Source organism: Petromyzon marinus, chromosome 32 (assembly GCF_048934315.1).
Source record: "Petromyzon marinus isolate PM22_M1 ecotype Great Lakes invasive population chromosome 32, UKy_Petmar_22M1.pri1.0, whole genome shotgun sequence".
In the NCBI taxonomy this organism is placed as follows: Eukaryota; Metazoa; Chordata; class Hyperoartia; order Petromyzontiformes; family Petromyzontidae; genus Petromyzon; species Petromyzon marinus.
Genome location: NC_133698.1, coordinates 2,041,134 through 2,058,744, shown reverse-complemented (window position 1 = coordinate 2,058,744; position 17,611 = coordinate 2,041,134). Strand labels below are relative to the sequence as shown.

The following is a 17,611-nucleotide window of genomic DNA, read 5'->3' as shown; positions in this document are numbered from 1 at the left end:
ATCTTTTTTGTGTAATGCAGAATTGCCTCGCTTTTCCTCTTGCACGGGGGGTTATCGGCTCATTTCCCAGAATTAAGTTTGTGGCTTTATAATTGGCCCGGTGACCTTTCGAAAAGCCAGCAAAACGAATTGCCATATCTGTTTCAGCATGAGCACCAGCGGCCACAATGGTATTCACGTCCACAGCGGAGCCAAACAAGCCACCACCTCCCTCGCGATCGGCGTGCTCCTGCAGACGATTCGCGTTCCGCCTCTCACGGTGTCGTCCTGGGAGCCGGGTGTTGCCGTCACGGCTGCTCCGTGGCCCAGCGTTGGTTGTGCCGGAAAGTTGCTCTCATGCGCTCGTGACGGGCTCGGTGAGCTTACGACTGCTTGGACACGGGGTTGGTGGTGGCGGCGAGGGATGGGGGCGTGTGGGGGTATGGACGCCGCCCGGCGCCCGCACGCGAGCGCCACGACACGAGAACGCGACGCTCGATTGAGGCTCGCGCCGTCGGCGACGCTCCCTTGGCGAACCAAGCGGCGGTTCTGTCGGCGGTCGGTAACTCTCAGCGCCTCGACGGCCGAGTGATGAGTGAGGCGGTCGTGTAGGTGGCACAACGGCGTCGCGGTGCTCCTCCGGTCAGCGTTCCCTCCTGAGCACTTGCGTTTGTATCATTATTAGTAACACGTGCGGTGTATCTATATTTATATTTTTGCACAATTGCTGAGCGCAGGCGCCAATGGCCGATCGCGTCAATGAACGCCACTGCCGGCAACGAACGCCACTGTCAGGGTTGTCATGCAAGAGGTTAGGAGTCACGCCGTGTTTTAGTTTTAGTCACCGTGTTTTAGTCACTGTTTTAGTCACTGTTTTAGTCACTGGGAATTCTGAAGTGGAGCAGTGCGAGGGGGGGGAAGCAGAGAGAGGAGTGTTGTGACCTGCAGTGTAGTGTGTGAGTGTGTTGTTGTGACCTGCAGTGTGGTGTGTGTGTTGTTGTGAGTGTTGTTGTGACCTGCAGTGTGTGTGTGAGTGTGGTGTGTGAGTGTGTGTTGTTGTGACCTGCAGTGTGGTGTGTGAGTGTGTTGTTGTGACCTGCAGTGTGGTGTGTGAGTGTGGTGTGTGAGTGTGTGTTGTTTTGACCTGCAGTGTGTGTGTGAGTGTGGTGTGTGAGTGTGTGTTGTTGTGACCTGCAGTGTGGTGCGTGAGTGTGTTGTTGTGAGTGTTGTTGTGACCTGCAGTGTGTGTGTGAGTGTTGTGTGTGAGTGTGTTGTTGTGACCTGCAGTGTGGTGCGTGAGTGTGGTGTGTGAGTGTTGTTGTGTGACCTGCAGTGTGGTGCGTGAGTGTTGTGTGAGTGTGGTGTGTGAGTGCGTGTTGTTTTGACCTGCAGTGTGGTGCCTGAGTGTGGTGTGTGAGTGTTGTTGTGTGACCTGCAGTGTGGTGTGTGAGTGTTGTGTGAGTGTGGTGTGTGAGTATTTTTTTGACCTGCAGTTTGGTGTGTGAGTTTGTATTGTTGTGACCTGTGCCACATTATAACCCTGGTCGCCCAAGTTCGAATCCCGTACATGGCTAACATCAAAGGCGTGTGATATCTGAACTTGACCCGGGCTCCCCACTTGACCATGCGGACTGACCAGCGGAGAGAATATGGGCCCAACAGCCCTCACGACCCACCACGGCGTCGGATTCAGCATTGGATCGATACACATTACGTCGTACCAAAATACAGCACCGTAATAAACGACTGGCATGGACGTAAAGAAGGCCGGTTGGTAATGGGGAGATGGAGAAAAGCAAGGCCGCCATAGTGGCGAGATGTTACCTACCTCGCCTGGTATACAGGAGGTCGTGGGTTATCAACATTGAGCGCTTCACGTGTAGGGTTTCAGAGCCAGTCGAGTGTTATGATTTCATAGTTCACTTGTGTTGGGTTCAGGCCACAATGATCTGGCCATACTCCCGTCAACAAACCCACCACCATTCGGCGTTGTCAAACATTCAATCGTCACGGGCGCAATCATTTCAAGACGCCCGTCGTTTAGGTTTGAGCTCACCGGTAAATCTAAGAACAGTTCTCACAATCAAATGCGACAATTACAGCACTCTATTAAATTTTTTACCAGGTAAGATCCACTGTGCTTTGTAGCTCTTTTTCAGAAGCGACCTGGCCATCACAAAGTGGCTCATCACGTGGAAATTTAAAGCAGCCAAATACTCTAAACACACGTTTGTACGTGAAGGGAAAAAGCACGCGGCCACGGGGAAAAAAATCCTCGCGATCTTGGGGAGAACAATGCAAACTCGTCAGGGTTGGGATCGAACCCATGACCTCCTGTATACCAGGAGAGGTAGGTAACATCTCTCCACCGTGGCGCCACGATGCTTTCATCGTTCTCTCATGTCGCTCCAAGAAGTGGCGACTTCTCGCTTTCATCGTCTTTGCTCGAGCTTTAGGAGGACGGCTCCCGCGCTGCAGGCGCCAGCGCCCACTCGTAAAGCCTCCCGGCGCTGAGGAATTCCTCAGTGCTGATGCAGAGCCCCTGGCTCAGGGCAGAGCCCCTGGCTCAGGGCACTGCCCCTGGCTCAGGGCAGAGCCCCTGGCTCAGGGCAGAGCCCCTGGCTCAGGGCAGAGCCCCTGGCTCAGGGCAGAGCCCCTGGCTCAGGGCAGAGCCCCTGGCTCAGGGCACTGCCCCTGGCTCAGGGCACTGCCCCTGGCTCAGGGCAGAGCCCCTGGCTCAGGGCACTGCCCCTGGCTCAGGGCACTGCCCCTGGCTCAGGGCAGAGCCCCTGGCTCAGGGCACTGCCCCTGGCTCAGGGCACTGCCCCTGGCTCAGGGCAGAGCCCCTGGCTCAGGGCAGAGCCCCTGGCTCAGGGCACTGCCCCTGGCTCAGGGCAGAGCCCCTGGCTCAGGGCAGAGCCCCTGGCTCAGGGCGGTGCCGGGTCACGGTGTGGGGCCGGGCAGTCCTCACTTGTCCAGCACCGTTATTCCACTGTACTGCGGAAACACTGTACTGCGGAGACACAGTACTACGGAGACACTGTACTGCGGAGACACTGTACTGCGGAGACACTGTACTACGGAGACATTGTAATCTGCTGGCAAGGCCGGCAGTCTAGATAGGAGGACCACGGTGAGCCGACCGGCGTGTGTGTGTGTTGGAGGAAACTGGATACTCCCACCTCTACCAAGACATCTGGCCAGCATGGAAGAGTGTCCCAAATACCCGCTAAATGGGCTCTTTAGTGGAAGCCCTTCTGCCGGCAGTGGCATGAGCAAGCAATTGCAGGGCTCCACCTTTACCACCGTTGCCTGTAGCTTGTCACTATGAAACAAGATCCATTAAGCACATTCCTGGCTTTCAAAATCCATCGTTTTTTGTTGTCGTCGTCGTTGCTGCTTTTTCAACCGGGGATGTTCGGTGATGTTACGAGAACAAGGATTCATTCGGAGATCTTGTCGACAGCAGTGGCGGCACCACACTGTCAGTCAGCAGCCCGGGGAGCCTCACGCGACACTTCAGCATCCACCAAACGGGCAAACCCTTTAGATTGCCATTCGACGAGTGGTCCGTCGCATGGCAATCAACCCAAAAATATGTAGCTGCAATATGACAAGTGTAATTTAAATCTCATTTTCGGATTATGGATTTTGTGCGCAGTCATTTGTGAAACAACTCAGCCTGTGTGAGCCTGTGGGTCTCTTTATACGAGTTTATCTGTCTCTGCGTGAGCCATTCGGTCTCTATGTAAGTCTGTGGGTCTCTTTGAGAGTCATTGGTGAACCGGGGCCAAGACCATTCACCCAGGGGTCGGAGAACTGAGCTGACACCGCTGAGATCCTGGGCTCAAATCCGGGCAGCCACCGCCTGTGATTAAACGGACTTCTCAAGTGGACGACAATGAACCCGTTACACTCGGGAACCCGGTTTAATGACAGGTGGTGGCTGCCCGCATTTGAACCCAGGATTTCAGCGGTGTCAGCCCAGGGCTCTGACCCCTGAGTCACCATTACCCAGACTACTCCTCTTCCACCATCCTACAGAGATGGCGCGATACGCGGCGTTTGATTTCATGCATGGCATTCCCCCTCTTCATTTATTCATGCATTTCATTTCTGCAAAGCTAGCGTTGCCCAAAAATATTGCACTGTATTATTTACAAAACACGTAAATCCATTATTAACCTTTATTTGTCGAGAATATTATAGCACTTTCAAATATTACTTAGATTCTATTTTCATGCGGCTATGGCATTATCCTGTGTCATTGATCTATGACGGAGATGTGTGTGGACCGGTTGGTTGCAGCGGCCAAAGTTTGATCCCTCCTCGTGGCCAACACCAGTGCGGATTATCTCAACAGGTCCTGGGCCTCCCATAGGTCGACTTAGCCTCAAATGAATTCCTGTTGGGTTGCGTAAACATCGGCACTGGGGAGACGAAGGCCGCTGGGTGTGGTTCCTGCCACCCACGCCCTCGTGTGCCGTGTGGGACTTCACAAGTACCGCTTGCGAACAGCACTTGCCCCCAACCGTCTGTTAAGGCTACACGGGGGCTCTTTGTCTTTGTAATAGAGAGTGTAACCGAGGGTAGTCGTGCGCCGTGCATTGTGGATCCGTTCTTGTCGTACGTGGGAAGTGTCGTAGGCTCTTGGGCAGGCCGGCGGGCTGTGCCGTTGGGTGCCAGCTAATGGCACCGTCCGTTTTAAATCCAGAGCCATGCCATGAGGGGGGTTTATTTCTGGCGAGCGGTCAATTACAAGTGAAATTTAAAGCATGCTGACCGACCCGACAGGACAAGGGAAGAAGAGGCACTTTACAATGCTTTTAACCTTCCGTATTTCACAATGAGTCTGTGTCAGCACAGCATGGTGAGGGGTGGGTGGGTGAGTGGGGTGGGTGAGTGGGGTGGGTTGGTTAGCGGAATGGGTGAGTGTGCCGGGTGATGACGCGCCCCGTACTGGACATTTGCGAGAAAGATCTTCTGAGCTCATTGGATTCCCCCTGCAGTCTAAGTGAAGACTCTGATTCTAAAGATTCTGGGTGGGTGAGCAGGATGAGTGGGCACGTGGAGTGAGTGGGCCAGTACCCTCCTCGCCTCAGATAGACGGTGGCCCGGGATGAATGTCTGAATGCATGAAGCTCCGCTCCCCCCCGCCCCCCCCCCCGGGGGCTTCACACGCACCAGCTTGGACCTCCTCACCTGCTCCGTACGACAGCGTTGTTGCGGTCACCCTGGGCCTTGCCTCGGTTGGGAAAAGGTCTACCCCACTCTTCCTTCCTTCCTCTCCTCGACCGGTCCGGTCGCGGCCTCTCTGACATCCGCAACGTCGGCGACCTGCCGCTCGCTGCCGCTGCCGCCACCGTCTCTTCCGCCACCTCCCTCCGCTTAGCTTCCCTCATCTCGGCCTCCGCTTCGTCGTGAGTTTCGCCTCTCGTCTCTCGTCGGTCGTTCAGGGGAGCTGCGGTGGCTAGGAGATGTTAACTACCTCGCCTGGTACGCAGGAGGTCGTGGGTTTGATCCTGACCCTGACGCCTGCTGCTGTGTATTTGGAGTTTGCGTGTCTCTCTCTCTCCCCGTGGCCGCGTCGATTTTTCTCCGGCTCCTTCCGGTGTTTCCCTCCGCATTTAGACAACTTGCCTTAAGAGTATTTGGCTGCTGTAAATTTCCACGTAATAAGCCACTTCGTTGAGCTATCACATGTAACCGGTTCACTTCTGAAAAAGAGCTACGTAGCTCAGCGGGCCTGACCTGGTAAGAATAAATTCATTTGATTTTATTTCTCACATCTCGTCCTGCCCGCCGCCACTCGACTCCCCTGTGCTCCGAGAGCAGCGTCGGTCACCCCCTGCTCCCGCGACTTATTCCGACATTCCTTAACCCACTGTACATCAAAAACGTGGCCACAGACGGGAAGATTGAACCAGCCCCCCGCGCCCTGGGGAGTTTGGGGAGAAAACCCCCGGGAGCGAGCGAGCGTGTTCTCGACGCCCACCCGGAGCTGCCGTGACATAACGGATTGGACGCAGTCTTAACACGTGTTGTGTGTGCTCATCCTAAAGCGCTTTAATCCCCCCCGAGGAATGTGAACTTCACCCGCCGTGGGTCTCTGGTCCACCCCTCCGCGAAGCGGTCCCCCGGAGCGTCGATTCGCACCGCCCCCCCCCTCCCTCCGCGCCCACGTAGCCACGGGTACGCGGGGTCACGGCCCGCTCCCTCTCGACTTGTCGGGGGTCATCTGAGTCGACGGAGAATCCCTTCGTTCCGTCCGTCTTCAAGCCGCGCCGACGAGCGACTCGCCCGGGAACTCTGTGCCGTTCCGCGTCTCGCGAGCTGAGCAGGCCCGAGCCTGGACGGCGCTCGGCTGGGACCCCCCCCCCCCACCCCCACCCCCTGCAAGCCGCCGGGTTGCCGTGGGCTGCTGCGGGGCTGCGCTGCTGCATTGTGGGCGGGCCGAGGACAGCTCAGCAAAATCCAACGTTGTACCGCGCTTCTATGCTGCCCCGCATTCACCAACCCGTGCTGAGTATCGTGGTGAAGTATGGTCAAATAGCCCCCTCCGTACGACCAGCGTGACGTGGGGAGGCACTCATCCAGCAGTGGTTTGACGAAACGGCCGCTCCTGTGCGTGGTTTACGATGCTATAAAGCCTTAAGGTACCATTTGTACATGATTTGCGTGGGTTCTGAATCTCGAACCCTTCATATACAACACGTAGGGTGCGTGCTGAGCGTTGTAATCCATTCAATCGATGTATTGAGCCGATGCTGCTGAAATAATTCCACGTGGCTGATGGGATGTGTCAAAAAATAAATTTACTTTTTTTGTTAATCCGGGAATTGTATCATGCCTCATAAGAGAGCGAACCTCTGGAGATGGGGATACTGTGTAAGCTAAACTATTTTTTTGTTTAACAGGCACAGGCACACTGAGCTATATTGCTATTGTTAAGAAACGACCTGGCCACAAATCATCGCACAACGAAGTGGACATTTTTTGGCAGCCAAGCACTCTTAAACGCATGTTTCTAGGTGTGGAGGGAAAAACAAGAGGACACGGAGAAAAATCAACGCGACCACAGGGAGAGAGGCACGCCAACTCCAAATATACAGCAGCAGGCATCGTCAGGGTCTGAATCGAACCCACAACCTCCTGTGTACCAGGCGAGGTAGTTCACATCTCCTAGCCACCGTGACGCCCCTTGGCTGCAGTCCGCTATCGACAGCGAGCCGAACGTTCGGGTCTCACTGACGTGACGTGGGTGGCGAGGCAGGTGGAGACGTCGTCCCGGCTGTTGAGCAGGCGGAGATGAACAACGAAGCGGCAGCCAAAGGAGGGCTCGACAGCGCGTCCGCCACGGAGATGGAGCGACGATCTGGGCTCGTGTGGGTTGTGTGGTTGCGTAGATTTTTCTCCAGCTCCCCCGGGTTTTTCCCTCCACTTAGAAACATGCATTTCGAGTGTTTGGCTGACATACATTTCCACACGATGATAAGCCACTTTGTTGAGCGATCAATTGTGGCCAGGTCACTTCTGAAAAAGTCAGATGGCCTAGTGGGCCCTTACCTGGTACAATTCAAGTTGTTTATAGCTTATGTGAGAGATGGTGACGGCTTGGGGAACCCTTCATACTTCAGTGGATAGGCCATGACCGACGATGATGACGAGGGTGCAGTAGTATTTTGTTCCGAGCGCGTCTGTTCACGATGCCTGCATCCAAACGGCAAATGTGAGCGTCACTGCGGTGCACTGCCGAGGGAGAGGCCTCCTCGTGGGTGGGACACACGGACGCGGCTGTTGGGGATCTACAAACGAAACTCCGCTCAATCATCTCTCATCCAACTCCTATCACGGATGTGAGGAGGGCGTGTCGACCACCATAGGAAGAGGCACTAATCATCCTTCAATGCGTCAGCTGGCACGCCCGGGGCACTTAAAACACAGCAGCCTCCTCCCTCCCGTGTTAAAGTTTCCCGGCACGGTAAGAGGAATCTGTGAGCGCGGGTTTCGCGTCTGACGAGGCGAACGGTGTTTGCAGCGCACCGGTCTGTGGTTACACATCCTGAACTACTACTACTACTAGTTAACATCTCGCCACAGTGGCAAAATGTTCACTACCTCGCCTGGTATACACGAGATCGTAGGTTCTATCCCGACCCTGACGCCTGGATATTTGGAGTTTGCATGCCTTTCTGCCTGTGATCGCGTGGATTTTTCTCCGGGAGCTCCGGTTTTCGCATCTAGAAACGTGCGTTTAGAGTATTTGCTATAATGTCCACATGTTAAGCCACTTCAATGAGCTATCATTTGTGGCCAGGTTGCTTCTGACAACATCTATATAGCTCAGTGGGCCTTACCTGGTAAAATCTAAAATAGTTTGGTTTAATCCCGAGACCAATTGTGATCTGGTTGATTTCAATTCTACAAGAATTAGGTGTATTTTACGTACGTGTGTTGAACTTCTTTTGCGCCGTACTTAGCCAACTGTGCTGATTGGAGCTGCGGGATATTTAATTTATATTAAGTGAGAAATTAACTCTTCTTTCTGCGCTTCTGCTGATATGTTTCCACGACTGTTGTAGCTCAGTTCTCTCTTAAGGGAAGCTTGGGGAGAGCTCTGGAAAGCCCCTCTCGCGGGTGTTTTGGCCTCCTCTTCCACGTTAGCCGTTTCCGACTGGTTCGTCTCATCCACACTGCGTTCCACCGCCACACTGCAGGTCACCGCACTGCTCTTGCCGCTCCTTCCCTCGCACCGCTGCACTTGGGAATCCCCTCCAGCCGTCGCCTCCTTTCCTGAGCTATTGGCTCTTATAATAACCTGGCTCAGCTCGTGGATCGTGCTGTTTGGTGCCAAGTCACCTGACGATTCGGGCCTTTGTTCAGCAACCGTGATACAAAAAGACGTCTTGGGGGGAGTAGCTTTACCCCACCCCCCCCCCCCCCACGTGATCCGACGATGGACTCCTGTGGTGAACCCACTCGCACCGCCGGATGGACCGAGGCGGCACCACAGTCGGTCGATCGGACTCAGTCCACCCGGCGGTGCGAATGGGAAACCTTTACCATCGTCAGAGCCACCGCGCGCACCAGATGGAATCGAACCGGCGGCCTGTGGGTTGCGAGTCCGGCGCGCCGACCGCTGCACCGCCGTGCCAGCGTCCCCGTCGGCACATACGACCGCTCGCACATGTGGATTTGTGACAGACCGTCCGCCTGCAACCGAGACCCAGGATGTTTAGCTCCTCTGCGTGCTTAACTCGCACATCTGCTCCTCTCCTGCACGATCGTTCCCCTCCCCCCTCCTCTATGTCATTGCTGTAGCAAACGCGTGGTGCGGGGGAAGTCTCCTGTCGTAGTTGGTCTCTCGTGGGAGGGCACGTGAAATCAAGTGGCGGATCTAGAAACTTCCCAAGGCGAGATGGTCCTGAAATTTCAAGCTTTAAAAAAAAAGGCCCTGCAATGACAAATTGAAAAAAAATTACTTTACATGCATTCTAAGAGCTTTGGAAACGATGGGAGGAAATTACAAAGTTGAGCAGAGTGCGTGGGAGGAGGCAGAAAGAGAAGTGTTGTCATCTATAGTGTGGTGAGTGGGTGAGCGAGTGGTTGGGTGGGTGAGCGGGTGCGTTGTTGCGACCCGCACTGTAGTGCGAGTGACACTCCGTGGCTCAGACGACACGGCGAGTGACGTGGACCGAGCTCTCCGCGTGTGGGAGGAGCGGTCACGGCGACGGTAACCACGGTTAGCGGTAGAGATAGAAGAGCGACCAGGAGGAGGTGAGCGAGTGCCCGTGTCGACGTGAGCTCGGGTCCTGCTGGGGTTGCCCTGTCCGTGTGGGGCAGTGGTGGAGGGGGGGGGCAGTGGTGGAGGGGGGGGCAGTGGTGAGGGGGGGGGCACTTCCGCCGCTAAGACGTCATCAGTGTGAGGGCCTGCAAACATTTGAAACCATTGGGGGCTTGACAGCAGCACAATGATGATGGGGGTGTTTTTCACATTTGTGTATGGTCTGTTCTCCTATAACGCGATAGTTGCCTTCCTGAGGAACACCCCGTTATGGAAAAATCACGTTCGAATAAATAGCAATAAATATCAGGTTAAAGCAGAGTCCGCGATAACACGTGAGATGCTTACGCAGGCCGAACAAAGACTGAGGAGCGTGGGTAGCATCAAGAAGCATCCAGCAGCATCCCGCCTTGCGCGATGCTACGCCGAGGCTGCCGTACGACCTCTCGTTCCGACTCGCGCGACGCAATTCGGTTCGCTCAATCGCGTTATATCCAATCCGCATCCGCGTTATAAAAAATCAGTTCCCTAAATACATTCATGGCGTTGTAGCCAATGCACGGCATGGAAACAAGAACACGCGGCGTTCTAGAGAGAACGGACTGCATTGTTGGGGGCCGCACGTCGGAGGGCTGCACTGAAGGCCACCAAGGGGCCCGCCCGGGGCCCGAGCAGCCTTGCGGTGAAGAAGGCTGTTGTCGACGGCTCGGCGGACCGCAGTAGCGGAGCCGTGCGGCGTCATTGAACCCCCCGCGAACGGCTCGGCCGGTGGCACGCGTCTGGGGCAGCCAAAGCAGAAGCGGCGAAGCGGCCAATAAGGCCGCGCTCACTCTGCGAAATGAGTCGCGCGTGTGCGCACCGAGTCCTCGCTAGTGGCGCTGTGCCGCACAATGAATACGGCGCGTTTACCGTGGCTCGTCATTGCTGACCAGGCGGAGATCACCGCGTTACTGGACGTCCGTGAAAAAAGAGCTTCATAGCTCATCGGATTCCCCCTGCAGTCTAAGTAAAGATTCTCATCTTTGGTGGCTGGCCCACATTTGTCACCGGGTGTCTCATTCATGCTGGCTCTCTACACTGCCATTGATACCTCAACTCTGACCACTCTGGGATCTTAATCTATAGCAGCTTTGATAAGAGTGCTGTTTGTTGCCGGTCGCTCGGCAATTTTGGGCCTTTGCGCCTGGAGGATTGCAGCGATGTCATTGTTCGCTATACAATGTCATTATCCACTATACGATGTAATTGCTCATGATACAATGTCATTATCCACTATACAATGTCATTGTTCACGATACAATGTCATTATCCACTATACAATGTCATTGTTCGCTATACAATGTCATTATCCACTATACAATGTCATTGTTCACGATACAATGTCATTATCCACTATACAATGTCATTGTTCGCTATACAATGTCATTATCCACTATACGATGTCATTGTTCGCTATACAATGTCATTATCCACTATACGATGTAATTGTTCACGATACAATGTCATTGCTCACGATATGATGTCATTGTTCACGATACAATGTCATTGTTCACGATACAATGTCATTGTTCATGATACAATGTCATTATCCACTATACGATGTAATTGTTCACGATACAATGTCATTGCTCACGATATGATGTCAAGGTTAATGGTACGATGTCATTGTTCAAGATACAATGTAATTGTTCATGATACAATGTCATTGTTACAATATCATTGTTACGATACAATGGCATTGTTCACGGTACGATGTCGATGTCATTGTTCACGGTACGAAGTAATTGTTCACGATACGATGTCATTGTTCACGCTACGACGATTATTGCCATAACAGTATCCCATAGCTCTGAGTTTACTCTTGAGATAATTAAACGAAAGACCAAACACGATTGTCAATCACCTTGGAACATTTGAACCTAAGGTCTCGTTCAATCCCGAATCGCTCTTTATTCACAACACTTAACGATTGAGCATCTGGCCTGGTGGCTCGGTGGCGGCAGGGCAAGTGGCTCGCCATCAGAAGGTCGCGAGGTCAAATCCTACTTCTGGGTTGACTCGGCTCATCGCCCTGCCCGGGTGAACTACAAAATAAGTGATCACTTAGGGGGAATGTCGATAAGAGTGGGCGTGTGCTCACTCCCGTCCATATGAACGTGGAATTTCCACCACTGGCCCAGGACTGTGAAGAGGAGTTGAGCACCGCCTCAATGCTCATTTGAGCACTTTGACTTTTCATTATTGTGCAAGCAACGGCAGGGCTGCACCTTCATCTCTTTAGTAGCTGCGGGAGCGTTGAATGGGGTGGGAGGGGGTTTGGGGGGGGTGGGGGGGTTGGGGGGGGGGGTTGTGGGGGGTGGGGGGGGGTTGTGGGGGGTGGGCAATAGAAGCAGGGAAGCAGTGGGCGCTGTGATTTGCTGCCCCTCCACCACAACAGCGGCAGGCCCGCGAGTCCACGGGGCAGGCTTTGTAAAGTCTGGGCCCCCCACACACGCAGGAGGAATGTGAAGATGACCAATGCCAGAGCACATGGCGTGAGTCGCTGTGCCATGCACTTGCTCGGCACGAGGCACACCGCGCGTAATCCCAACGGGCGGATTCCAATATGCAGGGCAATGGGACTAGGCACCGCATCCGCGCAGTGCGGTACGGACGGGCTCTGTTTTTTCAGAGTAATTGACATCGTGCCAATTATATAGGACGTCGTAATTTTTTTGGTCACTCGTTTAATTGCTTCTCGTGCAACTGCCAGCACGTGAGTGATGAGCGATCTGGATTGGAAAGTTTCCTCGACTAGAAAGACTCACGGCAGGCTTGTGTTGCAGGAAGTGCATTTAAATAACCTTTGTGGCATCACAATTCATCTTCGAAGTTCATCAAAGCACAAAAATAAAACAATACAAATGTCATAATATTACAAAGCTATGGGAAACTCTTATGGTGATAATAGTCGTACCGTGAACAATGACATCGTACTGTGAACAATGACATTGTATCACGAACAAAGAGATCATATCACAAACAATGACATCGTACCGCGAATAATGACATCGTACCACGAATAATGACATCGTACCACGAACAATGACATCGTACCACGAACAATGACATCGTATCGTAACAACGTGCTCGGGGTGCCTCGTTTTTGTTCTTGCCAATGCGCCTGTGAGCAACGGAAAGTCGTGAAGAAGCCTTCCACAATTCACGGACGATGCCAGCGCACGCCGTGTGCGGGCTTTGAGTTTGTGCGTGATGTATAAAGCGCGCCGCGAAGTGGCATCGGTGGCCCGTGGAATGTGTGCGCGTTTATTGAATCGAAACGAAATGTCTCCCAGATGAACGCGGCACGTGCGCCAGGGCTCGAGGAGAATCCCTCTGGGGTTTTCTTTTTGCCATGCGCCGTCGCTGCGCAGGCGGGTGGTGAAAGGTGACGGCGCAGTTGGTGCGGTGAGCTCATCTCGCGCAAAGAACCTCTCGCCGTCAACCCTCTGTGCGAAACAAAAAGCTGCATTCATCGATGACCGTGAGAGATTACGGCATCAGCGGTGCCTCTGCCGCTGTCAGGGTGTCCCCCCCACGTAACGCACGCAGCCCGTCAACGCTTTGCGATTACGGTCGAAAGCGCCGGTCGGTAGCGGTGGGGGCGTGAGTGGCGGGGGGTCACATTCACGCTGGCGACGATGGTGTATAAAGCGTTAATGCGACGCGAGGTGAGAGTCGTGCCGTGTCGATGATCAACTCAACCCCTTGAGAAAACTGGCCACATTAAGGGGGGTTGATGCCCAACACTCGGCGATAACCCCCCCGCCCCCTTCCAACCCCCCAATGTTGGAATCAGAATCTTTATTTTTCCTGGAGGAGGAATCCGATAAGCTGTAATTGCTCTTTTTCAAAGATGTGCAGTAGATGTTGATTTGACGCCAGTGGCAGCGTGGTGTCCACGGTGGCTAGGAGATGTTAACTACCTTGCCTGGTATACAGGAGGGCGTGGGTTCGATTCCGACCCGGATGCCTGCTGCTGTATATTTGGAGTTTGCGTGTCTCTCTCCCCGTGGTCGCGTGGATTGTTCTCCGAGCCCTCCGGTTGTTCCCCTCCACATTTAGAATCAACGTCACGTGTTCAGAGTGTTTTGGCTGCTGTACATTTCCGCGTGACGAGAAGCCACTTGGTTGAGCCATCATTCGCGATGGCCAGGTCGCTTCTGAAAGAAGATTTACAGACCAGGTAAAATGAATAATTCAATAGTGGTTCAGCGATGGCCGTCTTGGCCTCTCCTCACAGACACGGTGGGGGGGGGGGGGGATAGCCAGAGTAGAATTCACGATCGGAGTAAAAAAGCGGATCGCACCCGTCGGTCGTGCTGCTCGGCGTTCGCCGTCGGTTCCAAGGTTTGACGTTGACGGTGTCGTCGTGGACACGGTCAGCGCTACCGACGTCTGCTCGCGGTGCAAAGCAGAGCAGAGAGAGAGCGTGTTGGGTTCAGTACGGATTGCGTGCCGTCTCCATTAAAGAGCCGACGCGGGTGCCCTGTGGCCGGGTGTTGAAGCGGCGTTTTAGCCGCTCTCAGTCACCGCTCTCAGTCACCGCTCTCAGTCACCGCTCTCAGTCACCGCTCTCAGTCACCGCTCTCAGTCACCGCTTCCAGTCACCGCTCTCAGTCACCGCTCTCAGTCACCGCTCTCAGTCACCACTCTCAGTCACCGCTTCCAGTCACCGCTCTCAGTCACCTCTCTCAGTCACCGCTCTCAGTCACCGCTCCCAGTCACCGCTCTCAGTCACCGCTCTCAGTCACCGCTCTCAGTCACCGCTCCCAGTCACCGCTCTCAGTCACCGCTCTCAGTCACCGCTCTCAGTCACCGCTCTCAGTCACCGCTCCCAGTCACCGCTCTCAGTCACCGCTCCCAGTCACCGCTCCCAGTCACCGCTCTCAGTCACCGCTCTCAGTCACCTCTTCCAGTCACCGCTCTCAGTCACCTCTTCCAGTCACCGCTCTCAGTCACCGCTCTCAGTCACCGCTCTCAGTCACCGCTCTCAGTCACCGCTCTCAGTCACCGCTCCCAGTCACCGCTCTCAGTCACCGCTCTCAGTCACCGCTCCCAGTCACCGCTCCCAGTCACCGCTCTCAGTCACCGCTCTCAGTCACCGCTCTCAGTCACCACTCTCAGTCACCGCTCTCAGTCACCGCTCCCAGTCACCACTCTCAGTCACCGCTCTCAGTCACCACTCTCAGTCCCCGCTCTCAGTCACCGCTCTCAGTCACCGCTCTCAGTCACCGCTCTCAGTCACCGCTCTCAGTCACCGCTCCCAGTCACCTCTCTCAGTCACCGCTCCCAGTCACCGCTCTCAGTCACCGCTCTCAGTCACCGCTCTCAGTCACCGCTCTCAGTCACCGCTCCCAGTCACCGCTCTCAGTCACCGCTCCCAGTCACCGCTCCCAGTCACCGCTCTCAGTCACCGCTCTCAGTCACCTCTTCCAGTCACCGCTCTCAGTCACCTCTTCCAGTCACCGCTCTCAGTCACCGCTCTCAGTCACCGCTCTCAGTCACCGCTCTCAGTCACCGCTCTCAGTCACCGCTCCCAGTCACCGCTCTCAGTCACCGCTCTCAGTCACCGCTCCCAGTCACCGCTCCCAGTCACCGCTCTCAGTCACCGCTCTCAGTCACCGCTCTCAGTCACCACTCTCAGTCACCGCTCTCAGTCACCGCTCTCAGTCACCGCTCTCAGTCACCGCTCTCAGTCACCGCTCCCAGTCACCACTCTCAGTCACCGCTCTCAGTCACCACTCTCAGTCCCCGCTCTCAGTCACCGCTCTCAGTCACCGCTCTCAGTCACCGCTCTCAGTCACCGCTCTCAGTCACCGCTCCCAGTCACCTCTCTCAGTCACCGCTCTCAGTCACCGCTCTCAGTCACCGCTCTCAGTCACCGCTCTCAGTCACCGGGCGATCCCGAGCAGAGAGGAGCGTGCGGTAGCTGAGTGCGGGGGGGCTCAGCGCCGCCCGAGTCGCGGGGTGCGGCCGGAGAGACCGCGCCGGGGGATGAAAGTTCGCTTGTTCAGAGTCGCGGTTGAGGGCCACACTGCGCGGGAGTTGCTGATAGCGCCAAGAGGCGAGGTTTGTCCGCTGTGGGCAACGGTAGCACACGCGGACAGCTTTGTTGAATGATGCCCTCGTTATTGTTGTGTGCGCCACGCGAATGTATTTATCTTCCTTTTGTTAACCCACCCCACACACCCCCACCCCCCCCCCCCCACACAGCCACCCCCCCCACCCCCCCACACACCCCCCCACACAGCCACCCCCCCACACAGCCACCCCCCACACAGCCACCCCCCCCCACACAGCCACCCCCCCCACACAGCCACCCCCCCCACACAGCCACCCCCCCCCACACACCCCCCCCACACAGCCACCCCCCCCCCCCACACAGCCACCCCCCCACACAGCCACCCCCCCCCCCCCAACACAGCCACCCCCACCTCTGATTCCCCATCTATCTCCTCCTCCCCACCCCCTACCTGTCCCCCCCATCCCTGACACAGTCCAGACTTGGGGTCAATCCATCTCCTAGCTGTCCCTCCACCGTAAATATAAATATATATTTTAAAATCCCCATTTTGCTCACAGTTATTATTCTGTGTTGCCTAATAAATAGTTTTGCACCCATATCGATTTAGGCCCCATATCTATCAGAGAGGGTTCCCTGCCTATAACATCTGGCAAGTCGCCCGCATTGATCGAAGCGAGCCTGACTCGGTGCTGAACCAATGCTGCTGCTGCTGCTCTTCCAGCAGGCCGCGTAACGGAGACAGTACTCTGTGCAAGAGCGCCACTGATTCACAATGGGGTAGATGTGGTGCCACTGATCCCCTCTAATTCCCCCTTCGCTTCCTCCTTGCTCTCCCCTCGCCCCTCCCTCGCCCCCCCTTGCTCCCCCCTCACTCCCTCCCCGCTCCCTCCCCGCTCCTTCCCCGCTCCCTCCCCTCACGATCTCCCCGCTCCCTCCCCGCTCCCCTCTCGCTCCTACCCCGCTCCCTCCCCGCTCCTTCCCCGCTCCCTCCCCGCTCCTTCCCCTCACGATCTCCCCGCTCCTTCCTCGCTCCCTCCCCGCTCCTTCCTCGCTCCCCCCTCGCTCCTTCCCCGCTCCTTCCCCTCACGATCTCCCCGCTCCCTCCCCGCTCCCTCCCCGCTCCCTCCCCGCTCCCTCCCCGCTCCCTCCCCGCTCCCTCCCCGCTCCCTCCCCGCTCCCTCCCCGCTCCTTCCCCGCTCCCTCCCCGCTCCCTCCCCGCTCCTTCCCCTCACGATCTCCCCGCTCGTTCCCGCGGGGCTCAAGGAGGAGGAAGCCCCCACGCCCACCGCAGCCCCCACGCCGCTCCCGGTCCTTCAGACGAACCGCCCCGGGCCGCTGCGATAATAAACACAGCGGGAATACCCCGAAGCTCTGCGGGAGCTATCACTACAGTTCACTCGGAGTTGTGTGCACGTACGTACGCTGAACTTCTTTCTCGCCGTACGTAGCCGACCGTGCTCATCGGTGGTGCGGCGGGAGGACAACAAACTAAACAGAAAGCAGCTCTAAAAAATATATATCAGTTTTCATTCTACATGATTTAAAAGTGTGTAGCTCCCAGTGGCTTCCTCGTATCAGAAGGCAGAGCGTTCCAGACGGCCGCGGAAGCGCACGAAGGCGGTGGCTACCGCCTTCGTTTGATGGGCGGCCAAAAGCCGCGGCTGCTTCGCGGGTGGCCGGAGTGGGCGTCATGGTCGATGTACAGTGTGTACTGTATATATACACACACAGTATGCGTGTTTATACAGGGAATAGCCGTGTAAACGTGCACGCTAAGGAAC

General features: G+C 55.6%; 2 protein-coding genes across 2 annotated transcripts in view; both read left to right on the top strand.

Moving 5' to 3' along the window:
* JAM3 (junctional adhesion molecule 3) overlaps window positions 1-17,611 on the top strand; it is an 84,744-nt gene that overhangs the window by 4,277 nt on the left and 62,856 nt on the right. The window lies entirely within an intron of this gene.
* On the top strand, window positions 168-15,977 carry LOC142929608 (uncharacterized). Its single transcript, XM_076071192.1, has 3 exons — window positions 168-356; window positions 2,536-2,927; window positions 14,311-15,977. Exons 1-3 carry the CDS (start codon window positions 168-170, stop codon window positions 15,923-15,925), a joined length of 2,196 nt encoding a protein of 731 aa, XP_075927307.1. The 3' UTR covers window positions 15,926-15,977.